A 27,620-nucleotide genomic window follows, 5' to 3' on the forward strand; every position below is an offset into this window, starting at 1 on the left:
GAAGTAGAATGCTGAATTGAATGCTAAAATCTTCATGGTGATCTTGCAAAATTCTGTGAGTGAATGAAACAAATGTCAAACTCCAATGTGGACAAGTGCATAGAAGAAAACCGTAATCATGATAATATAAAATGCTAATGTACATGTATAAGGGAACTATTATTTATCATGTAGAACAACAGTATGAAATTAGTTTAATAACTCTCAGAACATATCAACCCAGGGTGCTTCTACAACTAAAAAAAAGATAGAAAAAGCTAACAAAAGCTTAGCATTATTGAGAAAGTTTCTGAAAATGAGTAAGAACATTACCATGCTACTTTTATAAAACTACTATGCATCTATTATCAGTAGTCTGGGGTACTTCACTTTGATACAACTACAAAGAAGCAACAGTCTAAATAAAATAAACCAAAACAATAAAGCTGATAGAACAGAATTCATATGAGAACAAACTAAAAAAATTAGACTCTTTTAGTGGAAAAGATGAAGGCTGAAAATTCTAAAATACAATGGAAGTTTGTGAAAAGTTAAACTTATACCTTTTCATCAAATCTCAGAATTCTAGAACTGAATTCTAGAATAAGAAAGATGTAGTTTGGAGACCAAAATAAATGCCAAGTTAAATACAGGATGGTAAACAGGCAGAACAAAAAAGTTTTTACTGGCCAAATATATAAATAAGTGCAAGATTTTAGATTAAATAGTGTATTGAAGGGCTGTTGGCACTGTTTGGAATTCAGCATGGGTCTTAAGAGCACCATAAAAAGTACCTACAATGCTCTTCACAAAGCCAGAGCTAGACATGGGTTGACTGGTGTGCTCTTCTGTGACATGTCTTATGTTTTTAGGAATATATTTTCTTCGTGTGAAGACATTACTCACCATACTGGAACAGTACTACATGTAATAAATATCAGATTGATGATAATATACATCTTGTATACAGAGCACTTGATAATGCAGATTGGCTAATAGGCATTCTGTCACCATCCTTGGTGAGACACACAAATAGGTCATTTTAGGGATCTTAACTTGCCATTTGTTATTAAGCATAGACCTCAAAGAAATGCTAGCAGGTCTCGCAACTTTGAAGGTCTCACAACTTTGAAGAAATAATTATTGCCTTTAAAACAATATAACAATCTTTCAATAAAGCATCCCTCACTATTTGGCTATTCAATTTTTAAAATCCTATCATTGATCTGGCATTAGCTTTCTGATTTTGAGAAAGATTCAAGTTCTATGAGAATAAGAGCATCAATGAACTATTAAAGCAGTCAAACTGTCTATTCACAAGCATAAACATTTAACAATCCTCAGCAGTCCCATTTCTTTTGTGTTTATGGAATATACAATATCTGTCTGATTTCCTTTATGTTTATGGAACATACAACATCTGTCTGATTTTAAAAGAGAAAAAAAAATCTGTTTTAAGAAGAATCCTCAATGGAACTGACAAGACGGTGAGTGTGGTGGCCAAAATAAATACAATATGTACAAGTGAAAAAGTTGACATCAGGTATAGGTAGTCAAAACAAAGGCATTTAAAAGTATAGAATAAATCTTATTTCTCTGAGTATACATAATTGAATACTAGTTCTATACTATTTTTGTATAATATCTTTTTTTTTTTGAGACAGGATCTCACTCTGTTGCCCAGGCTGGAGTACAGTGGCACGATCACAGCTCACTGCAACCTTGACCTCCCAGGCTCAAGTGACCCTCCCAGCTCAGTCTCCCAAGTAGATGGGACTACAGGTGTGCGCCCCCATGCCCAGGTAATAATTTTTTGGAAGAGTCAGGGTCTCACTATGTTGCCTAAGGCTTGTCTTGAAATCCTGGGCTCAAGTGGTCTTCCCACCTCGGCCTTCCAAAGTGCTGGGAGCCACCAGGTCTGACTCAGTGTGACAGAAATATCCATAAATCAGGACATGTTATAATTTTCTAGGTAAGTGAAGATGTTAATTTTGAAGATAAAATAACCATAAATTTTATTTTTAATATTTAATATTACCCACTAATTAACATGTTAATACAAAATAGACTTTTTATTCTCATTTCAAATATAAAACTCTTAAAAACATTCGAATATCATGTTTTGAACAGTTCTCTCAGATTGTCAAATATAAAGATTATACCTTGTTTTATTTCCTTGAGCATTTTGGCACTCTCCTATTTTTAATAATTCTCTGTGTAATTGCAATCGTTCCATTTCTATAATTCTCAAGAGATCATCACGTGACTGTAACTCACTTTTTACCTCTGAGAGACCTGCTTCCATGGCCTGAATAAAAACATCAAAAAATTTCATGCTCATTTTTGGTTATCATAATGTACAATGCATTTAAAAATATTTAACATCTATAAACCAGCCTAATTTTAAACAAACTGATATTTAGTCATTTGCTTGTTCTGTCTCATAGAATTCCATTCCTTCATTCATGTTTTCTTTTCTATTTGAGATGGAGTCTCACGCTGTTGCCCAGGCTGGAGTGCAGTGGTGCGATCTTGGCTCACTGCAACTGCCTCCTGGTTCAACCAATTCTCCTGCCTTAACCTCCTGAGTAGCTGGGATTAAAGGCTCGTGCCACCATGCCTGGCTAATTTTTGTATTTTCAGTAGAGATGGGGTTTCACCATGTTGGTCAGGCTGGTCTCGAACTCCTAACCTTGTGATTCGCCTGCCTTGGCCTCCCAAAGTGCTGGGATTACAGGCGTGAGCCACTGCGCCTGGCCTCCTTCATTCATTTTTTCTAACAAATATTTACTGAGTTTTTATTATGTGCTCTGGGGATACAGACACAGAACCTGTTCTCAGTGAGCTTACAATCAAGTGACAAAGACAAAGAATAATCAAATCATCACACAAATATCACACTGAGTGTGAATATGAAAGAATGAAACATAAAAGTATGAATAAATAATGCATAAAATTTTAATGAATACAAATACTTTCAAATTATAAAAAGATAATAATCAAGAATAACCTAATGGCAAAGCTGTCCAACAAAATGAATTATAAACTGTGATTCAACCCTTGCCCAATGGCAGCTATTCTTTAGTCAGTAACTAGAAATACCAGCAATCCTCTGGGTTCAATATTTTATTTTGTTAGTAAGAGAAGCTTGAACTAGGTTAGCAGTTGTTGGCAAGGATCCATTGGAAGAGAGTAGAGGTAAAAGGAGTTGTGTCAGGTTCCTAAGAAGGTGGATAGAATGACCCTCAAAGCACAGTGGGAGAATTGCCTAAAGCAAAAAGTAAGGCCCTCCTCTCTGTAACAGGAAGGAAGGAAGATGGAATGCAGACAAGTTTATGCATTTAGCTAAGGGGATATTAAGAGACTGGCTGTCTCTTGGCTTCTATTTTCTCTGTGAAGTAAAAAGTAACATCATGTCCTAACAGTAGAAGGAGAAGTGTGCAGGGTACAGGAATGGTTTTTGAGAGTGGTGAAGAGTTTAAATGGCTTACAGTGGGAATGAAAGAATTAGCTACTTGGAGAAAAAAAGCTGGATTGCTGGGCAGTGTTGAGTGCCCATTTGAGGTTGGGGACCATGGCCTGTTGGGTGATTTTCTGCAGCAGTACTTGGCTATTCTCTAGGAGAGAGGAATGGAAGAGTCTTTTAATATCATCAGGTCCCTTCCACACAATTATACAAAGAAATTAATGTCTTTAAAAAATGCCTGACTTATGTCATCAAATCCATTGCCATTTTTACAGATGAGGAAATTGAACGCCAGACTCGATCCAAAGTTACACAACTCATAACTACCAGATTTTGGAAGAGGGAAATCCAGATCTTTTGACTCCTAGTCCAGTTAGAACATTCAGGATGAAAAAATTCCTTCCACTCAAAATAAGTTAAATAAACCTCTAGTGTATTGATAAAGACAGGATGGGAGGTTCTACGGGCAAGGGTCTTCTCTGCTAGTAAAGGCTATAGAAAACACTATATTTTTAAAAATCATTTGTTCAATAATTCTTAATATATAGATATACTTAATATTCATTGAAATATAATCAATATTATTGAATTATTAATAATATTCATTGAAATATAATCCACATACCATAAATTCGCTCATTTAAAGTGTACAATCCAGCAGTTTTTTATTTAGTCACGAAGTTGAACATCACCAGTACTTTATTCCAGAGCGTTTTCATGATCCCCAAAGGAAACCTCATACTCATCAACAGTCACTCCCCATTTTCCCCTTCCTCCAGCTCCTGGCAACCACTAATCTATGTTCTATCTCTACGCAATTGTCTATTCTAGATGTTTCATACAAATGGTATCGGCCTTTTGTGACTGGCTTCTTTAATGTAGCATAATGCTTTCAAGGTTCATCCATGTTGTAACATGTATCAGTGGTTGATTCCTGTTTATGGCTGAATAATGTTCCACTATGTGGATATACCACATTTTGTTTATCTATTTATCAGTTGATGGACATTTGGATTGTTTCTACTTTTCAACTATTATGAATAACGCTGTTATGAAAATTAATGTATAGGCTCTTATGTGGACATATGCTTTCTTATTTGTTAATTCTTACACAGAAGTTCACAAAGCCTAGAAGAATAATCGTATAGAAGATATAGGATATAATGAGTTCCCAGATAATTTATTTTTACCAAACCTTAAATATATGCTGTTTTCCAGGAGGCCTGTGTTCAGTGAGGGGCATAGTAGCATTACTTTAGCCCCAGAACTTCCCGGCCACCTTGGAAATAAATATAAAAAGATTAAAACTGGTGACTTAATAGACTTGTTTGGATGAAGACTTGTTTGGATAAAGCCTGTTTTGAACAGTGGAGATTTTTCAGGCAAGATTAAACACTTCAATAATAAAAGAAATGCAAAACAATAGATTACCAATCAGAAATACAAAGTGACTTAATATGAATATCGCCCATAACTTTGCCCAGTTGAAGAAGGCACTACGTGGGCTCCCTGGTTTGCAAATTTGCCACTAGGGAGCAATCAAATACGAAGTTGCATGTAGAAAAGTGCATCTGCTTTCACTTGGGGAAGGGGAGTCCACAAATGCTCTAACCTTAGGCCTATAAAATATAGTGTTGCCACAGGCTAGGGTTAGCTGAAACTCTGTAAAATATGGTAATAATACAATATATTTGTTTACTGTTATTAGAAAATAATATCTGTAAGAGTGAAATTTGGAGACATCATTGAGAGGAAAAAAGCTTATTCATGACCTAACTGCACAGGTACAAGCATATATGTTAAAATTCAAACTTTTCATAATACAAATGAGTAATAGTGATTTGACATGTGAATAAATATGCAAAGTATTTTACTTATAAATGACAGCATGTAAATTGGCTGCAAAAGTACAAGAAAAATTTGAGGGCTTTCTTGATATTGATAAATCTAAAATTGTTTTTTGACATTGAATTCAAGATTAATACTAAATTAACACAAGAATTAGTGAATTGATTTAACTGAGATGTAGTTTTAAAATTAGTATGCTTCTGCATGAAACTCAAATCAATTATTTGTGAATGTGAGTGCAAATATTGAGGAAAATGATTCTTTGGTACTTGACTCAGTTACTGGAACATTTTCAAGTTTGTTTGGAACAACTTAAGTATGTAAATCAACTTTTTTTAACTGTAAAATTGTGTGGGATCTAAACACAGATCAGGTACTTCAGATGAATACTTAGCATGTAATATGAGATATGTTGGAAGCATGAAATACACACCAGATTTTGAAGACTTAGTATGAAAAAAAGTAAAAATCTCAATAACTTTTTATATGTTGATTACATTTTAGAATGATAATATTTTGGATATATAGTGGATTGAACAAAATATATTGTTATGATATGTTAGTTTCACTCATTTTTCTTGACTTCTTTTAATTCGGCTAGTAGGAAAATTTAAATTATATTTGTGACTTACATTATATTACTACTGGACAATATTGCTCTAGCACCTTAATGACACATTAACAAGCAAACAAAAAAAGGTTAACTTTTCTGTCATAGATACTAGAAAAATGCAGAGCAATCTATTTTTGTCATTAACTTCCCATGAAAAAATTGCACATTTAAAAAACATGTAGAGTGTAGCATAATGAATAAATATATGCAATGAAATTAATAAGCATACTGACACATTTCAAGGTTGTGGAAAGACAAATGAGATGTGATTCATGTGAAAACCGAGATGCATCTGGCATTAAAGTGTGCCATAAACAAAGAGAATTTTACATACAAGAAATGACAGTAATTCAGATGTAAATGGTTGTCTTTTTGCATTTATGTGTATGATGTGGAACACTGTCATGACAGTTTTGTGAAAAGGGAAGAGAAACTTCTTTCTAAATACATATATTGGTTATAGTATCAGTTACCTCTAATTATTCCCATTTGGTAAAATATAAATTTTGTAAAACATGTTTAAAGCCCATCTGTTTAGTTAGAGGTTTGCCTAATGGTTTGAGAAGAGCAGTGATTCTAAACCTTCAAATCAACTATCAAATATAAATAATTGATATATTTTCATTTAGATTTATCCTAAAGAAAAGAATGAAACTTGAGTAAAATTTGGAAATGAAACAGAAGAAAAGCTAAATTAATGCAATATATTCAGGATTTTTTCCTAAATAGATGAAAAATACTTAGTGTTTTCCTGAGAGTAGAAATCTTTTAGACATCTTAAAGTTTCTGAACCAAATTATTTTTCAAAATCTTTTCATTAGTTCTACAACAGATTTTGTTTTTCATAAAACATGGTCCAGAATAATTTGGTTTGATTTTTAATACATGTGATTTGTTTGTAAAATATAAAATGCAGATTCTTAGTTCAAATTTAATAATGGTCCTAGATCCAAGGATAACTAATTTTTTTTAAATGAACAAATATTTGTAAAAAAATAATATTGGTAAACTTCCTCATAGAAATCAGTATAAATATCAGTCACATTAATAGTTGTTATTAGCTGACTGGGTGTGGTGGCTCACGCCTGTAATCCCAGCACTTTGGGAGGCCAAGGCGGGTGGATCACAAGTTCAGGAGATCGAGATCATCCTGGCTAACATGGTGAAACCCCATCTCTACTAAAAATACAAAAAAAAAAATAGATCAGATAGTTGTAGATATGCGGCATCATTTCTGAGGGCTCTGTTCTGATCCATTGATCTATATCTCTGTTGTGGTACCAGTACCATGCTGTTTTGGTTACTGTAGCCTTGTAGTATAGTTTGAAGTCAGGTAGCGTGATGCCTCCAGCTTTGTTCTTTTGGCTTAGGATTGACTTGGCGATGCGGGCTCTTTTTTGGTTCCATATGAACTTTAAAGTAGTTTTTTCCAATTCTGTGAAGAAAGTCATTGGTAGCTTGATGGGGATGGCATTGAATCTATAAATTACTTTGGGCAGTATGGCCATTTTCACGATATTGATTCTTCCAACCCATGAGCATGGAATGTTCTTCCATTTGTTTGTATCCTCTTTTATTTCATTGAGCAGTGGTTTGTAGTTCTCCTTGAAGAGGTCCTTCACATCCCTTGTAAGTTGGATTCCTAGATATTTTATTCTCTTTGAAGCAATTGTGAATGGGAGTTCACTCATGATTTGGCTCTCTGTTTGTCTGTTATTGGTGTACAAGAATGCTTGTGATTTTTGTACATTGATTTTGTATCCTGAGACTTTGCTGAAGTTGCTAATCAGCTTAAGGAGATTTTGGGCTGAGACAGTGGGATTTTCTAGATATACAATCATGTCATCTGCAAACAGGGACAGTTTGACTTCCTCTTTTCCTAATTGAATACCCTTTATTTCCTTCTCCTGCCTGATTGCTCTGGCCATAACTTCCAGCACTATGTTGAATAGGAGCAGTGAGAGAGGGCATCCCTGTCTTGTGCCAGTTTTCAGAGGGAATGCTTCCAGTTTTTGCCCATTCAGTATGATATTGGCTGTGGGTTTGTCATATATAGCTCTTATTATTTTGAGATACGTCCCATCAATACCTAATTTATTGAGAGTTTTTAGCATGAAGGGTTGTTGAATTTTATCAAAGGCCTTTTCTGCATCTATTGAGATAATCATGTGGTTTTTGTCTTTGGTTCTGTTTATATGCTGGATTACATTTATTGATTTGCGTATGTTGAACCAGCCTTGCATCCCAGGGATGAAGCCCACTTGACTACAACTATCTGATCTTTGACAAACCTGACAAAAACAAGAAATGGGGAAAGGATTCCCTATTTAATAAATGGTGCTGGGAAAACTGGCTAGCCATATGTAGAAAGCTGAAACTGGATCCCTTCCTTACACCTTATACAAAAATTAATTCAAGATGGATTAAAGACTTGAATGTTAGACCTAAAACCATTAAAATCCTACAAGAAAACTTAGGCAATACCATTCAGGACATAGGCGTGGGCAAGGACTTCATGTCTAAAACACCAAAAGCAATGGCAACAAAAGCCAAAATTGACAAATGGGATCTAATTAAACTAAAGAGCTTCTGCACAGCAAAAGAAACTACCATCAGAGTGAACAGGCAACCTACAGAATGGGAGAAAATTTTTGCAACCTACTCATCTGACAAAGGGCTAATATCCAGAATATACAATGAACTCAAACAAATTTACAAGAAAAAAACAAACAACCCCATCAAAAGGTGGGCAAAGGACATGAACAGACACTTCTCAAAAGAAGACATTTATGCAGCCAAAAAACACATGAAGAAATGCTCATCATCACTGGCCATCAGAGAAATGCAAATCAAAACCACAGTGAGATACCATCTCACACCAGTTAGAATGGCCATCATTCAAAAGTCAGGAAACAACAGGTGCTGGAGAGGATGTGGAGAAATAGGAACACTTTTACACTGTTGGTGGGACTGTAAACTAGTTCAACCATTGTGGAAGTCAGTGTGGCGACTCCTCAGGGAGCTAGAACTAGAAATACCATTTGACCCAGCCATCCCATTACTGGGTATATACCCAAAGGACTATAAATCATGCTGCTATAAAGACACATGCACACGTATGTTTATTGTGGCACTATTCACAATAGCAAAGACTTGGAACCAACCCAAATGTCCAACAACGATAGACTGGATTAAGAAAATGTGGCACATACACACCATGGAATACTATGCAGCCATAAAAAATGATGAATTCGTGTCCTTTGTAAGGACATGGATGAAACTGGAAAACATCATTCTCAGTAAACTATCGCAAGGACAAAAAACCAAACACCGCATGTTCTCACTCATAGGTGGGAATTGAACAATGAGAACTTATGGACACAGGAAGGGGAACATCACATTCCAGGGACTGTTGTGGGGTGGGGGTAGGGGGGAGGGACAGCATTAGGAGATATACCTAATGCTAAATGATGAGTTAATGGGTGCAGGAAATCAACATGGCACATGGATACATATGTAACAAACCTGCACATTGTGCACATGTACCCTAAAACCTAAAGTATAATTAAAAAAAAAAAAAATAGCTGGGCGTGGTGGCAGGCGCCTGTAGTCCCAGCTACTAGGCAGTCTGAGGCAGGAGAATGGGGTGAACCTGGGAGGCTGAGCTTGCAGTGAGTCGAGATTGCACCACTGCACTCCAGCCTGGGCGACAGAGCCAGACTCCGTCTCAAAAACAAAACAAAACAAAACAAAACAAAACACCCAAAAAAACAGAGCAAGATGAAATTTCACAATCAAGTGCTATCCACTAAAAATATAATGTGAGTCAGAAATGCAAGCCACACAGGTAGTTGTTATTAGCTACAGAAGACATCACAAAATGAAGTTAGAGAATTACTAGTGAAGAATATGAGAAAAATGACTTACTTCAAAATTTAAAAAAGGGTTGATCAATTTTAGCACTATTGACATTTGGGACTGGGCAATTCTCTGTTGTAGGGTTGTCTTGTGCACTGTAGGGTGTTTAACAGCATCTCTGGCCTCTACCCACTAGATGCTGGTCACACTCCTTTCCTTGTTGTGGTAACCAAAAATGTATCCAGGCATTGCCAAATATCACGTGGGAGGAAAAATCACCCCAGTATAGAGCCACTAATTTAAATGAAAGTCATAAAAATTAGGCAATGAGTACTGCTGTTTTACAACCTTTAGTATAAGTAAAAAGACTTCACAATTATATTGATTTCTATGTGTAGCTGGATTTTAATTTTGTTAGTTATATTCAGAAACATTAATAAATTATTAAGTACATTAATATATAAATACCATAAGAAAAAATCAAAATAGGTAACGTGGACTTTCCTTAGCCCAGGCAACCCACAGAGCCTTCCCAGGTGTGCATGTAAGCCCCTAGAAGTTTGTAGAAATCTTTGAGGAGTAGGGAAGAAGTGTAGTAAGTTACATCCTGTTGAACTTGGGTCAGAAGAGTAAGTTAATTAAATGATATCAGTAAATGATAGGGCAACCTTGGCCAGCAGCTGGTTTGATTCTTCTTACTTCCTGCTACACATTTGACTCCCAAGTTGCATGCACTCTCCCTCTCCTTGCAGCCAGGAGTGTGTCATTGTGATAAGTGTGAGAAGCATAGGCTTATGGCATTTATTTGGAGGGAGAGTAGAGATGGTGATCCTAGCTAGGAATGTTATAATAATGTTCCTCAATGTACACTCTTTCCCTGTTTGCAGCATTTTTTTCTTTTAACAAGATTCTTCATTCTACTTCCTGGAAAAATATAAACAATAAAGTTCTGAGGAGGAGAAAGGTGGAGTTCATCAAGGAATGCCTTATAGAGAGAGTCAATCATACTGCCAAGAAAGAGGTACAGAGGATCTTTTTTTCCCCAAAGAATACAGGTGTAAAAGTAGCCACTTCTATCCCACAAGTGAGCCAAAAACAAAAGTTGACTCTCAGCCTGAAAAAGAGGATGCTCTCGGATCCTGTAAATAGGCCCAAATAGAATTATTTTTGGGGATATTAAAAGGAACTGATGTTAGTGAAGAAGGTGAACCTCACGGAAGGGTAGAACCAGACTTGATAACTGGGGCTACTAGTGAAATATGTTTCAGGCAAACTAAATAGAACAGAGCAAAATAAGCCTGAGCAGAACATTGATTTGTATGGATCAAATCCAAAAAGACTTAAAGAAGAGACAAAGCAGGGGAAAATGGCAGATGGGAGGCAGGACTAACTTGCAGCTCCCACTTGGACAGACATAGCAGTGTCTGGAGAGACACATCATGAACTTTTGCTCCAAGAACTACTGTAGGAACATACCAGGAGGGCCAAGAGAATCCATCCCTAGGGAAAGTGGAGAGCACCAAAACAAGGGAGCACCCCATGGGACAAAAGAGTCTGAACAACAGCGCTTGAGCCCCAGATCTTCCATCTGACATAGTCTACCCAAATGAGAAGGAACCAGAAAAACAATTCTGGTACTATGACAAAACAAGGTTCTTCAACAACCCCAAAAGATCACACTAGCTCACCAGCAATGGATCCAAAACAAGAAGAAATCTCTGAACTGCCAGAAAAAGAATTCAGAAGGTCAATTATTAACCTATTAAGGGAGGCACCAGAGAAAGGTGAATATCAACTTTAAGAAATCAAAAAAGAGAAATAGATAGCTTAAATAAAAAAAATCACAACTTCTGGAAATGAAGGACACACTTAGAGAAATTCAGAAATACACTGGAAAGTCTCAGTAATAGAATTGGACAAGCAGAAGAAAGAACTTCAGAGCTTGAAAACAAGGCTTTCAAATTAACCCAATCTAACAAAGACAAAAAAGAATTTTAAAAAAATGAACAAAGCCTCCAAGAAGTTTGGAATTATGTTAAGCAACCAAACCGAAGAATAATTAGTGTTCCTGAGGAAGAAGAGAAATCTAAATGTTTGGAAAACATATTTGAGGGAATAATTGAGGAAAACTTCCCTGGCCTTGCTAGAGATCCAGACATCCAAATACAAGAAGCTCAAAGAACGCCTGGGAAGTTCATCACAAAAAGATCATTGCCTACGCACATAGTCATCAGGTGATCTAAAGTCAAGATAAAGGAAAGAATCTTAAGAGCTGTGAGGCAAAAGCATCAGGTAACCTATTAAAAAAAAACCTATCAGATTAACAGCAGATTTTTCAGCAGAAATCCTACAAGCTAAAAGGGATTGGGATCCTATCTTTAGCCTCCTTAAATGAAACAATTATCAGCTAAGAATTTTGTATCCAGTGAAACTAAGTTTCATAAATGAAGGAAAGATACAGTCTTTTTCAGACAAATGCTGAGAGAATTCACCACTACCAAGCCAACATTAAAGGAGCTCTAAATCTTGAAAGAAATCCTCAAAATACACCAATATAGAACCTCCTTGAAGCATACATCTCACACCTATAAAACCATAATGAAATGAAAAAAATAAGTATTCAGGCAACAACTAGCATGATGAATATAATAGCACTTCACTTCCAAATACTAACGTTGAATGTAAATGGCCTAAATGCTCCACTTAAAAGATACAGAATGGCAGAATGGATAAGAATTCACCAACCAAGTACCTGCTGTCTTCAAGAGACTCACCTGACACATAAGGACTCACACAAACTTAAGGTGAAGGGGCAGACAAAGCTATTCCATGCAAATGGACACCAAAAGCAAGCAGGAGCAGCTATTCTTACATCAGATAAAACAGACTTTAAAGCAACAACAGTTAAAAAAGGCAAAGAGGGACATTACATAATGATAAAAGGACTAGTCCAACAGGAAAATATCACAATCCTAAACATATATGCACCTAACACTGGAGCTCCCAAATTTATAAAACAATTACCACTAGACCTAAGAAATGAGATAGCAACACAGTAATAGTGGGGGACTTCAATACTCCACTGACAGCACTAGACAGGTCATCAAGACAGAAAGTCAACCAAGAAACAATGGACTTAAATGATACCCTAGAACAAATGGAGCTAACAGATATTTACAGTCTATGCAACAACTGCAAACATATATTCTATTCATCAGCACATGGAACATTCTACAAGAAAGAACATATGATAGGCTACAAAACAAGTCTCAACATATTTAAGAAAATTGAAATTATAGCAAGTGCTCTCTCAGACCACAGTGGGATAAAATTGGAAATCAACTCCAAAAGGAACTCTCAAAACCATGCAAATACATGGAAATTAAATAACCTGCTCCCGAATGATCATTGGGTCAATAATGAAATAAAGATGGAAACTAAAAAATTCTTTGAACTGAATGATAATAGTGACACAACCTATCAAAACCTCTGGGATACAGCAAAAGCAGTACTAAGAGGAAAGTTCATAGCATTGAATGTCTACATCAAAAAGTCTGAAAGAACTCAAATAGCCAACCTAAGATCACACTTCAAGACACCAGAGAAACAAGAACAAACCAAATTCAAACCCAATAAAAGAAAAGAAATAACAAAGATCATAGCAGAACTAAATGAAATTGAAACAAAAAAAATTCAACAGATAATGAAACAAAAAGATGGTTCTTTGAAAAGGTGAATGAAATCGATAGACCATTAGCAAGATTAACCAAGAAAAGAAGAGAGAAGATCCAAATAAGCTCAATTAGAAATGAAACAGGAGATATTCAAACCGATACTACTGAAATACAAAAGATAATTCAAGGCTACTATGAACACCTTTACATGCACGAAGTAGAAAACCTAGAAAAGATGGATAAATTCCTGGAAATATACAACCCTCCTAGAATAAACCCTCCTAGATTAAACCCTCCTAGATTAAACTCCTAGAAGAAACAGAAACTCTGAAAAGAACGAGAGCAAGCAGGGAGATTGAAATGGTAATATAGGCCGGGTGTGGTGGCTCATGCCTGTAATGCCAGCGCTTTGGCAGGCCAAGGTGGGCATTTGAGCTCAGGAGTTCGAGACCAGCCTGGCCAACACTAAAAAATACAAAAATTACATGGGTGTGATGGCAGGCACCTGTAATCCCAGCTCTCAGGAGGCTGAGGTAGAATTTCTTGAACCTGGGAGGCAGAGGTTGCAGTGAGTCGAAACTGCGCCACTGCACTCCAACCTGGGGAGCACAGCAAGACACTGTTTAAAAACAAAAAAACAAAAAAAACCAGTAATATGAAAATTACCAACAAAAAAGTCCAGGACCAGACAGATTCACAGCTAAATTCTATCAAACATTCAAAGAAGAATTGGTACCAATTTTACTGACACTATTCTAAAAGATAGAGAAAGAGGGAATCCTCCCTTCAATCATTCTATGAAGCCAGTATCACCCTAATAGCAAAACCAGGAAAGGATATAAGAGAAAAAGAAAACTACAGACCAATATCCCTGATGAACATAGATGCAAAAACCCTGAACAAAATACTAGCTAACTGAATCCAACAGCATATCACAAAGATAATCCACCATGATCAAGTGGGTTTCATATGAGGGATGCAGGGATGATTTAACATATGCAAGTCAATAAATGCAATACACCTCATAAACAGAATTGAAAACAAAAATCACACAACCATCTCAATAGACACGGAAAAATAATTTGACAAAATCCAGCATCCCTTTATGATTAAAACCCTCAGCAAAATTGGCATGGAAAGGACATACCTTAAGGTAATAAAAGCCATCTACGACAAACCCACAGCCAACATTATATTGAATGGGGAAAAGTTGAAAGCATTCTCCCTGAGAACTGGAAGAAGACAAGGATGCCCACTCTCAGCACTTCTATTCAACGTAGTACTGAAAGTCCTAGCCAAAGCAATCAGACAAGAGAAAGAAATAAAGGGCATCCAAATCAGTAAAAAAGAAGTCAAACTATCTCTGTTGACTGATGACATGATCATATACCTAGAAAACTCTAAAGATTCATCCAAAAAGCTCCTAGAACTGATAAATGAATTCAGTAAAGTTTCAGGATACAAAATCAATGTACACAAATCAGTAGCACTGCTATAAACCAACAGTGACCAAGCTGAAAATCAAATAAAGACTCAACCTCTTTTACAATAGCGCAAAAAAAAAAAAAGAAAAAGAAATACTTACGAATATATCTACCCAAGGAGGTGAAAGACCTCTACAAGGAAAACTACAAAACGCAGCTGAAAAAAATCACAGATGACACAAACAAATGGAAACACATCCCATGCTCATGGATGGGTAGAATCAATATTGTGAAAATGACCATACTCCCAAAATCAATCTTCAAATTCAATGAAATTCCCATCAAAATACCACCATAATTCTTCACTGAATTAGAAAAAAAATCTTAGAATTCATATGGAACCAAAAAAAAGAGCCTGCATAGCTAAAGCAAAACTAAGCAAAAAGAACAAATCTGGAGGCATCAAATTACCAAATACCCTATATTATAATGCCATAGTCACCAAAACAGCATGGTACTGGTATAAAAATAGGCACAGAAACCAATGGAACACAATAGAGAATCCAGACATAAACCCAAATACTTACAGCCAACTGATCTTTGACAAAGCAAACAAAAACATAAAGTCTGGAAAGAACACCCTGTTCAACAAATGGTGCTGGAATAATTGGCAAGCCACATGGAGAAGAATGAAGCTGGATCCTTATCTCTCACCTTATACAAAAATCAACTCAAGATGGATCAAAGACTTAAATCTAAGACCTAAAACCATAAAGATTCTAGACGATAACATTGGAAAAACCCTTCTAGGCACTGGCATAGGCAAAGACTTCATGACCAAGAACCCAAAAGCAAATGCAGCAAAAACAAAGATATATAGATGGGACCTAATTAAATGAAAGAGCTTCTACACAGCAAAATAAATAATCAGTAAACACATAACCCACAGAGTGGGAGAAAATCTTCACAAACTATGCATCTGACAAAGGACTAATATCCAGGATTGATAAGGAACTCAAACAAATCAGGAAGAAAAAAACAAACAATCCCATCAAAAAGTGGGCTAAGGATATGAGTGACAATTCTCAAAAGAAGATATACAAATGGCCAACAGAGATATGAAAAAATGCTCAACGTCACTAATGATCAGGGAAATGCAAATCAAAACTACAATGCAATACCACCTTACTCCTGCAAGAATGGCCATAATCAAAAAAATAATAGATGTTGGTATGGTTGTGGTGAAAAAGTAACACTTTTACCCTGCTGGTGGGAATGTAAACTAGTATAATAACCACTATGGAAAACAATGTGGAGATTCCTTAAAGAACTCAAAGTAGATCTACCATTTGATCCAGCAATCTAACTACTAGGTATTTACCCAGAGGAAAAGAAGTCATTATATGAAAAAGATACTTGCACACGCATGTTTACAGCAGCACAATTTGCAATTGCAAAAATATGGAACCAGCCCAAATGCCTATCAATCAATGAGTGGATAAAGAAAATGTGGCATATATATATATATATAGGAATATTACACAGCCATAGAAAGAAACAAAATAATGGCATTCGCAGCAACCTGGATGGAATTAAAGACCATTCTTTTTTTTTTTTTTTTTATGGACCAATGATAATAACTCAATCCTCTATTTGACAAAGAAGAAGGAGAAGGAAGAGGAAGAAAAAGAAAGTGGGATAAAGGATCAGAAAGGGAGGAAAATAGAAAAAATTAGAGTATGACTCCAGGGTAGACCTGTTTTGTTGTCACTGGGTTGTTTGGTTGGTTTGTCTGTTGCATTCTTCATATGTTTCCCCATGTTGGCCAGGCTGGTCTCGAACTCCTAGCCCAAAGTGATCAACCCGCCTCGGCCTCCCAGAGTGCTGGGACTACAGGCGTCAGCCACCACGTCCAGCCCCCACACTGCCTCTGGCCTCTGTGGTAGACCTCCCAGACGGGGCGGCCGGGCAGAGGCGCTCCCCACATCCCAGATGGGGTGGCCGGGCAGAGGCACTCCTCACTTCCCAGATGGGGCGGCCGGGCAGAGACGCTCCTCACTTCTTCCCAGACGGTGCGGCCGGGCAGAGGCGCTCCTCACTTCTTTCCAGATGGGGCGCCCGGGCAGAGGTGCTCCTCACTTCTTCCCAGACAGGGCGCCCGGGCAGAGACGCTCCTCACTTCCCAGATGGGGTGGCCGGGCAGAGGCGCTCCTCATTTCCCAGATGGGGCGACCGGGCAGAGGCGCTCCTCACTTCTTCCCAGACGGGGCGGCCGGGCAGAGGCGCACCTCACTTCTTCCCAGACGGGGCAGCCGGGCAGAGGCGCTCCTCACTTCCCAGACATGGGTGGCCGGGCAGAGGCGCTCCTCACTTCCCAGACGATGGGGGCCGGGCAGAGGCGCTCCTCACTTCCCAGACGGGGCGGCCAGGCAGAGGCGCTCCTCACTTCCCAGACGGGGTGGCTGGGCAGAGGCGCTCCTCACTTCCCAGACGGGGCAGCCAGGCAGAGGCGCTCCTCACTTCTTCCCAGACGGGGCGGCTGGGCAGAGGCGCTCCTCACTTCCCAGACGATGGCGGCCGGGCAGAGGCGCTCCTCACTTCCCAGACGATAGGCGGCCGGGCAGAGGCGCTCCTCACTTCCCAGACGATGGCGGCCGGGGCAGAGGCGCTCCTCACTTCCCAGACGGGGCGGCCAGGCAGAGGCGCCCCTCACTTCTTCCCAGACGGGGTGGCCGGGCAGAGACGCTCCTCACTTCCCAGACGGGGCGGCCGGGCAGAGGCGCCCCTCACTTCCCAGACGGGGCGGCCGGGCAGAGGCGCTCCTCACTTCCCAGACGATGGGTGGCCGGGCAGAGGCGCTCCTCACTTCCCAGACGGGGCGGCCGGGCAGAGACGCTCCCCACCTCCCAGACGGGGCGGCGGCTGGGCAGGGGCTGCAGTCCCAGCACCCTGGGAGGCCAAGGCAGGCGGCTGGGAGGCGGAGGCTGCAGCGAGCCAAGACCACGCCACCGCACTGTAGCCCGGGCAACACTGAGCACCGAGTGAGGGAGACTCCGTCTGCAGTCCCAGCACCTCAGGAGGCCGAGGCGGGCAGAGCACTCAGGGTCAGGAGCTGGAGACCAGCCTGGCCAACATGGCGAAACCGCGCCTCCAGCCAAAGGAGAAAAAGCAGGCAGCGGTGGTGGCGCGCGCAGGCAATCCCAGGCAGCCCGCAGGGCGGGGCAGGAGAATCACCGGAGCCGGAGGCAGGGAGTCTGCAGCGAGCCGACTAGATTCCAGCCTGGGCCACAGAGGGAAGAAAAGAAAAGAAAACAAAAGAAAAGAAGGAAGGAAGAAAGACCATTATTCTAAGTGAAGTAACTCGGGAATGGAAAATGAAACATCATTTGGTTATTGCTTCTACTTATGTTCTCATTCATAAGTAGGAGCTAAGCTATTAGGCTTCAAAGGCATAAGAATGATGTCGGGGGACTCAGGGGAAAGGGTGGGGGGGCGAGGGATAAAATATTACAAATTGGGTACAGTGTACACTGTTCAGGTGATGGGTGCATCAAAATCTCAGAAATCACCAGTAAAGAACTTATTCATGTAACCAACCACCACCACCTGTTCCCCTGCCAAAAGAAGAAGGGACAAAGCAGAGAATGCTTTGGTTGGCACTGGATGACCCAAAGCCTAGAGGAGAATACTTGGGAAGTACCAAGAACAACAATTTTCTTATTTACTGAATGTGATTCTGATGCAGATTCCAGCAGTACAAAGACAGCTGCAAAATGTAAATTTAGGTTGCCTTTAAATAGAAAGCATGACCAGTTGTCATATACTTAGGGAAGCAAAAGGCAGCAGCCTCTGAGAAGGAAAGACTCCATCACTGCATGACCCACAGTCATGCAAACACAGCTCAGACAGTCAGAGGTGGGCTGATGCTAAGAACTTAGAAGCCCCTAGGCACCCTCTAGAGCAGATGAATGAGTGCTAACCTCATTTATATTAGAATGAAGCCAGAGAACACCATGAATAACCTTTGCTATTTCCAGACAATTTCTGGCTTCCTCTGCATTTAGTGTTTGTAGTTTAGCTTTCTTTATTGGTTTACATCTGTATTCTAACTTGTATTAGAATAAGACCTCCCTCCTTAAAGCTGGAGTTTGAGGTGGGGAATATGTATGTCTTAGAATTTCCTCTGAATGGGAGAGACTGGGAGCCTTGTATTCTGTCCCTTACCAAACATGGGGAAAGAGGAACATAGAACAGTAGATGCTGGCAGAGAAAGAAGTTAAAGGACTAACTCCCTATATAATCCCAAATATAATGTGGCAGGGTGGGGGAATGAGGAGTTGACCCAGGACTAAGAAATGACCCTGGGAGTTTAAGTGGCAAAAGATCTTGGGGTGGTATATCTCAAGGAAATGAAATGGAAGTTCTCAGGCAGTGACCTTACCTCAATCATGTATGCTAGGTAGAGGAGGGAATAGAGTGGGGAAAAGATAAGGGCCAACTGTCATGGAGGAAGTGATAGAAAGAGGCTGAATATTTGGAGGTGGGAGAAAAAACCTAAAATGGGAGATAAAAGAATGTCTCAAGTACTAATGAATAAGAAATACATATTTTGTAAAGAAATTGGTAATGACCAATTTTGATGAATGCTGTATAACCTTCCTAAAGGTTGCAAGAAATAGACAAAAAAGAGAAAAACATTATTAAGAAAAAAATTAATGCTTGTTAAACCATCAATCATATTTGTCAATGTGAAAGTTACCTAAAAATAAATTCTAGGCTACTGTTTGATAAATGATTATGATAAGATTACCAGTGATAAATCACTGGAGTCACCTCCATAGCTCTCACTGAGGTTACTAAACTGTTGAACCCTTCATGATTTCCTGTATCATTAACCCAGGATTCTTCTGAGTCAGAGAGACACAGGGTATGAGAAAATAGTGGGGGAAGAGGGTAGTACATGGCTAAAGGCATAGAGGTCCTTAAGTGACCACTGTTATATTGCACAGGTAATACATTATTATTATGCCACTGCAGAACCAAAGTGCACTCTAAGTGTGGTAACATACTTATGGGATTATTGAATCTACGCATCAAGTGCGAATTACTAAGAGGAAATATGAATGGAATCTTCACATATATTAATAATAGAAAACTACCATTCTAATCCCTATATCTGTTGAGTTACCATTTATACAAGTCATGGACAACATTAGTTGAAAAACAAAAAATTAATCTTCACCTGGCACTGTCTTTGGTACATTTTCAGTTCTTGCAAGAGCTTCTGATTTTCATCTTGTAATTTATTCCTGCTTAGTGCTATCTCACTTACAGCTGATTTCAGTTTTTCAATAATGAACTCATCTCTTTCATTGATTTCACAATTGGAATCTGGGTCACATATCAAACGAGGAATTTCAGAGCTGCTGTCTTCTAAGCACTGTTTTTTACCATTTAGTTGAGTTTGGTAACTTTGTGCCTGTTTCTGAAAAATATAAAACTGTGTAACTCAAATGAAGAATGTCATATTTAAGCTTACATGAAGTTCAAGAATGATAGAAAAGAATTAGTAGGAATATCTTTAAATATGTTACTACATAATGAAAGTTGGGTCTTTGTAATTCAGTCTTGTATTTGTTTTAAAATTTCAATTTCAGATGGTATAAAGAGAAAATATATTTGTATAACCTCAGAGCAAAGATGTAGAGAAGGAGGTAAGTGGTAGTAAAGCCGCGTTAAGCAAGAAAAAAATCTAGAAGGTGTAAAAAGAAAATTATGTATTCAATTATACAATGGTTGAAAAAAGTCTATAACCAAAATAAATAAAAACAAGCAATTTGATTGTAGGGGAAAAGTTGTCAGTGCATGTAACAGAGTTAATAATTCCTAGTGTACAAACACTTCTACACCTCAATAAGAAAAGGGCAAACAATGCAAAAGAAAAATGGGCAAAGTTTATGAATAGGCAATTCACAGAAAGACCTGAGAAAGGCTAAAAAGTATATGAGGAGATGCTCCATCTTACAAGTAGCCAGGGAAATACAAAGTAAAGCAAGCAATCTTAAACTCTGAGTGCCTTGCCTGTAGGCATACAAAAGCATATGCTATTTAATGACACAATAACAATGGAATTTTAAATAGCTCCATCCTTTGAGACATGCAGACTAAATTCACCATTAACAGATATTCTATGCACTTGTGACTGTACCCACCTTTGGACCTACTCTGGTTATTTTTTCTTAGTTGGCATGTCTGTTTGTAAATATATTACATGCTGAATGGTAAAGATACCAATATCTAACTTCTGCTTTTGATTTAGAGAATAGTATTAGATAACTTACCTGAAACTGATTACACTTCTCAGATAATAATTTTTGTTGAGCATCTAAAGAAATCAGATGAGTCTGATATAATATCTCTTGCTTGTCCCATTCTCTTGACTTTGCTCTAAATTCCTTTTAAAAAGTGGGGAGACAAACATATTGAAAAATATTATTCATTTTAAAGTACAACGAATAAGACTTCTTTCATTTGTACATCTTCATTCTGAGAAAAAAATAGTAGATCCATTCTTTACCTATTAGGGAAAACAAACAAAAGAAAAGGTGTCAAATCATTCATGTTGGATTTTTTACCATCTCTAATTTTTGCTAGGAAAATACAGAATTTGTCGCTTATTGTTAAAAATGTAAAAAGTCTCTCTTATAACAAATACTTATTACTAATGAGGGAATTTCAAACAACTTTTTTTTTTTTTGCATTAGCCACTACTTTCTTTCTATTTCTTGACATGAAATAATTTTTCCTTCATTCGCTCAGTTGCCAGATTTGTTTTTTTTTTAGAGGGTGGGGCTTGGACTTATTTAGTGACTATTAAGGGCTGAATGTTTGTGTCTCCCACAACAAATGCATATGTCAAGCCTAAACCCCAATGTGACAGCATTATGAAATGGGGCCTTTGGGAGGTAATTAAGTCATGAGAGTGAAGCTCTCATGAACAGAATGAGTGCCCTTATAAGAAGAGCTACGAGAGATTTTTTTTCCTCTCTCTTTTTTTTAAATTATACTTTAGGTTTTAGGGTACATGTGTACAATGTGCAGGTTTGTTACATATGTATCCATGTGCCATGTTGATTTCCTGCACCCATTAACTCGTCATTTAGCATTAGGTATATCTCCTAATGCTGTCCCTCCCCCCTCCCCCAACCCCACAACAGTCCCCGGAGTGTGATGTTCCCCTTCCTGTGTCCATGAGTTCTCACTGTTCAATTCCCACCTATGAGTGAGAACATGTGGTGTTTGGTTTTTTGTCCTTGTGACAGTTTACTGAGAATGATGTTTTCCAGTTTCACCCATGTCCCTACAAAGGACACGAATTCATCATTTTTTATGGCTGCATAGTATTCCATGGTGTATATGTGCCACATTTTCTTAATCCAGTCTATCGTTGTTGGACATTTGGGTTGGTTCCAACTCTTTGCCATTGTGAATAGTGCCACAATAAACATAACGTGTGCATGTGTCTTTATAGCAGCATGATTTATAGTCCTTTGGGTATATACCCAGTAATGGGATGGCTGGGTCAAAAACAAACGACCCCATCAAAAAGTGGGCAAAGGACATGAACAGACACTTCTCAAAAGAAGACATTTATGCAGCCAAAAAACACATGAAGAAATGCTCATCATCACTGGCTATCAGAGAAATGCAAATCAAAACCACAGTGAGATACCATCTCACACCAGTTAGAATTGCCATCATTAAAAAATCAGGAAACAACAGGTGCTGGAGAGGATGTGGAGAAATAGGAACACTTTTACACTGTTGGTGGGACTGTAAACTAGTTCAACCATTGTGGAAGTCAGTGTGGCGATTCCTCAGGGATCCTCTCTCTTTCTTTCTCCCTGCCATCTGAGGATACAAAGAGCAGACAGCTGTCTGTGAACCAGGAGAAGGGCCCTCACCAGAAACTGACTATGCTGGGGGATATGGTTTGGCTCTGTGTCCCCATCCAAATCTCACATTGAATTGTGATCCTGTGTGTGTGTGTGTGTTGGGGGGTGCCTGGTGGGCATGGGGGTGGTTTCTTTTTTTTCTTTTTTTTTGAGATGGAGTCTCGCTCTGTTGTTCAGGCTGGAGTGCAGTGGCACGATCTTGGCTCACTGCAAACTCCACCTCCCAAGTTCAAGCGATTCTCCTGTTTCAGCCTCCTGAGTAGCTGGGATTACAGTCAAGCGCCACTACACCCGGATAATTTTTTGTATTTTTAGTAGAGACAGCATTTCACCATGTTGGTCAGGCTGGTCTCAAACTCCTGACCTCATGATCCGCCTGCCTCAGTCTCCCAAAGTGCTGGGATTACAGGCGTGAGCCACTGCGCCCGTCCTGGTGGTTTCTAGTAGTTTAGCACCATCTCCCTAGTGCTGTCTCTTGATAGAGTTCTCATGAGATCCAGTTGTTTGAAAGTGTGTAGCATTTCCCCCTTTTCTCTCTCTCTCTTTCTCTCCTGTTGGCCACGTGACGACATGCCTTGCTTCCCCTTTGCCTTCTGCCATGATTGTAAGTTTTCCAAGGCCTCCCCAACCATGCCTCCTGTACAACCTGTGGAACTGTGAGTCAATTAAACCACTTTTCTTCATAAATTACCCAGTCTCAGGTAGTTCATTATAGCAGTGTGAGAATGGATTAATACACAGGCACTCTGATTTTAGACTACCAGCCTCCAGAACTGTGAAAAGTAAATGTCTGTTGTTTAAGCCACCCAGTCTATGGTATTTAGTTATAGCAGCCTGAACTAACTAAGACAGTGACTTTGCCCCTCGTGGCCATGGCCAGGCCTCATTTAGGCAGTACCAATTGGTATACCTGGGAAAGAAATGGGGGAAGTAGGTTGATAAAGCAGGATCAGTTCTTCAAGTTTTTGCTCAAGTAGTGCAGTTATACAGCATGATTATCTGTTCACATCTTAATAACATGAGCAAAGGATATAGCTCTGGGGATGCCAAAGAAGACATCGCTGCTTCTCCATTTTGCCTAGGGCTGGCCATTTATATCCTATCTTTCTGTCCAGGCTTTAAACAACTTGAGGGTAAGGGCTCTTTATTACTTTTGTACCATTCACAGTGCCTGACAAAGTGCCAGGTGCCACTTATATTACATGAGTGTACAAACAAAAACATGGTACAGTATTAGCATTTCCTAGAATTTAAACATTCTCAAAAAATTTTGTAAAGAAAACAACATGGTTGGAAACAAACTCTATAGCTACTAAGTCCATGGCTATATATTATTGCATATAGAAACATGGCATGAATGTAGTGATGTTTTCAAGCCTTAATTCAGTAATATTTATTGAGCAGTTAATGTCCACCAGGTTCTGTGGAAAGAAGAAAATCTGGAACTATTTCATAATTTAAAAAAATTTTTTGAAAGAAAAAATCAAGGAATATACAATAAAGTAGGGAAATGTACACACAAACAAGTAATTTTACAATATGTCAGTATGTTAAGTACAATAATGCTGGCACATAAAAGCCATGCAGAGGATATTATGATTATCTTCACTATTTCCCATAATATATCAAATTGGAACAGTTCATTATAGTCAGAATGGCTACTATTGTTTTGAAGATGGCTGAAATGACTGGATTGGCAATGCTGGAAAACAAATGCTAATTTAGAGAATGAAAACTTTATTTTGTTAAAATGAGAAGAACATGGCATTTCATATTTTCTATACAGAAATAATTTTAAAGAACATTTAAGGAAATTTCAGTTTTTAAAATCCATAAGTGCCTAAACAATCAGTGAAGGAAGGCTATAAATTAGGAAGTTTTTACAGTAATGAAAGGTGGGTGACCTGATATTAAGTGATGGTATTAAGGTCGAAGAAGAAATATGGAAAGACCTTCCATATATAACAGTAGCTCATGATAAACAGACTATATTTACTATGATAAATGGAGATAATACATTTAAAGTTATTAACTTCTATTCTGACATTCAACATACAAAAATTAGGTACCTAAAAACAGGATCTTTAGCAATAACAGCAAATTTATAAAACTAGGTTCTAGTAGAAAATAGCTAACGTTTCAAATTAATGCAATCTAGATTTAAAAAATTTCTGTTTATTTTTAATTTAAAAAGGAATCTTTGGAGTTAGAAGTCAAATTTTGGGCAAGGTTGACTTGAGCTGTTTGTATGTTTTAGATAATACAAATATTTAGCATTTCTTACCCATTAACCTCAAATAATCTTGAAAATAAATATTCCCCAGGATGTTTTGGAGGCAGAAGCGTTAACCTCAACTTCTTACAAATACTACAACAGGTAGATGCGCGGCCAAGAATAGCTAGAAATGTGTCATAAACATATCAGCAGGTGCTTATGACAATCCTGGTTTCCTTATTCTTGTCAGATGTACTGGTTTCACAACTAGTGAGTCAGCACAATATATGCAATAGTATGGAACCATGCAGGGACCTAGAGAGCTTCATAAGGGTTTTTATAGAGACTGGAGTTGTCACGGTAGGCTTCAGAGGGTCTGTAGACTTGCCTGGACCTCCAACAGTAAGTTCTTCATGGCTGGAAAAGTTTTTCTGGATCTTTAACGTTGAGAGTGGATCAGGGTCATTAAAATTAGTTTCTCTTGATAGCTGTATTATTAGATGTTTTAAAAAGCCCTCTAATAAATATTGGAGATGGTCTTTAGTGATTACTATATGTTGGAGACCTTCAGCTGTAAAACGGTTTTAACTTTTTATTATGAAGATTTTCATACATAGAGAGTAAAACCTTCATGTACCCTTCACCCAGTTTAACTACCATCAACTTAGTCCGTCTTTACTTCTCCTATCTCTCCACCCTTTTTTTGTTGGTATATTTTAAGGCGACTTCTAGACCTCCTGTGTTTTCATCTCTGAACGCTTCAGTGTGCATCTAAATTTTTTTCACCATAACAACAATGTTACATATAAGGTATTTTAAACCCCATTTACTGATGACAACATGGAATCTTGGTAAGGCAAACAACTTGCCTAAACGTCACAGGGCAAACACATGAGTCAGGCAAGACCTGTTTTCAGTTATCAGTGATCATGTTCTTTGACTACTACATGTGGTACACTGCTACTACTATACTTCTATTAAACGCCTCAAAGGTAAAACAGGTTTACCTGAAGACTAAAACTGGAAGAGGCAATCTCTTACACATTAATTTATCAGATGGCTATAAGTAAAAATAGGTACATGAAGTGTTTTTATAATTATTTCAAGTTAAACTGTGTATCTGCATAGAGTCTTTAAAAACTTTTGTGTAAGTACAAACATATCAAAACATTTTGCTACTAATTTCCACTATAATTTCATTACATGTATATAATGTAAGTATTTAGTTTCCTAAATGTAAAATGTCCATACACAAAGTACTTGATACTAACTTAAGGCTTTTTTTTGGTCTGAAAAATTTTTATTAATGTAGTTCTCCCACAAAAGCCCATGAAAAGTCAGACGAATGGAAAATTAGTGACTCAATCTCTTCATTTTCAGTGAAAGCACATGTATTATATTACAGTGCACATCTATCGGCATCTTCCATGAGATCAGGATATTTCTGAAGCCCGTCTGATTATACCACTGCAAGAGCCTGGGAGTACAACATAGTGCATTTTCCTAGAGGGCCAACTTACTTAGTGATGGTAAGTTTGTTTTTTTTAAAAACTATGTATTATTCAGAAGCATGTAAAATGTGCTGGACTTTTAAGGATTAAAATCTAGGACTTCCTGCAAAGTTCTTATAATACGCCGATTTTAGGGCTGTGATCCCGGATTTAATTTTTTTCTGCTCTTTAAGATATTTTAAAGTAGAAGGACTTTTTAATTAAAGAATAAGATGAAAAAGTGCTGGCGAGGGGAGGGATGCTGGGGTTTAGGGCTTGAGAAAAATGAAAGAAATTAAGTGGGATAACATAAGGGTCAACTTGAAGTCAATTAAAAAATAATAATTGGGCAGTACTGAGAATCCAGGTAAAAGTAGATGATAGGAATTTATAGTGTTATCTTTCTGCTGTTCCATGACTTGTAGGAGGAATGCTCAAGAACACAGGGAAGAAAAATAGCTGGTTTGTTTTTTCAAGGTTGGAAAACGAAGAAGATAAGAATAAGTGCATCAACGACACAGTGAATTTTTAAAGTTTTTTGTTTTTAATTTTTGTGGGTACATAGTAGATATATATAGTTATGAGGACATAGTGAATTTTTTTTAGAGACCAAAATTTTAGAAATTCTGAGTGCTATGGGGCAATTGAATTGGAGTAACACTATGCCTTTAAAGAAAAAAAAAACCATGAAACTTCAAGCCCTGTTTTAAAAACTGTGATGAGGTTTCATTGGGATTTAAGTACCTAACAGCTAAATGGCCATTAAAAGATTTATTAGATATTCACTTTAACTGACCCCAGGGGTGTCCTTCAATTTTACTCAACAGCTGCAGTTTCTTTTGACTTTTTTGGCTCTTTTTTTTTTTCTCTCCCAAAATGCTGATATGTAGAAAAGATGTATACATCAAAGTGATGTTTTAATTCACTAAGTGCCTGAAGGGAAGGTGCACTAAGAAAATATATTCAGTGAGAAGTTACTTTGTAATAGTGTTTATTACCACAACTGAAGACACCATTGTGGACACTAGAGACAAATAGCCCACAACAATAGGAATCAATCTTTAATACACATGAAGAAACTAAGATAATATATCTCAC

General features: G+C 38.0%; 1 protein-coding gene across 1 annotated transcript in view; it reads right to left on the reverse strand.

The window, feature by feature from the left end:
* Window positions 1-27,620, reverse strand: part of DEUP1 (deuterosome assembly protein 1) — a 115,905-nt gene that overhangs the window by 38,824 nt on the left and 49,461 nt on the right. The window contains exons 6-8 of the mRNA XM_003252989.4: window positions 21,204-21,317; window positions 20,105-20,347; window positions 2,142-2,287 (exon numbers count right to left, since the gene is read on the reverse strand). Coding sequence (XP_003253037.1) covers window positions 2,142-2,287; window positions 20,105-20,347; window positions 21,204-21,317 — 503 coding nt within the window. The remainder of the gene's footprint in view (window positions 1-2,141; window positions 2,288-20,104; window positions 20,348-21,203; window positions 21,318-27,620) is intronic.

Source organism: Nomascus leucogenys, chromosome 15 (assembly GCF_006542625.1).
Source record: "Nomascus leucogenys isolate Asia chromosome 15, Asia_NLE_v1, whole genome shotgun sequence".
Classification (NCBI taxonomy): Eukaryota; Metazoa; Chordata; class Mammalia; order Primates; family Hylobatidae; genus Nomascus; species Nomascus leucogenys.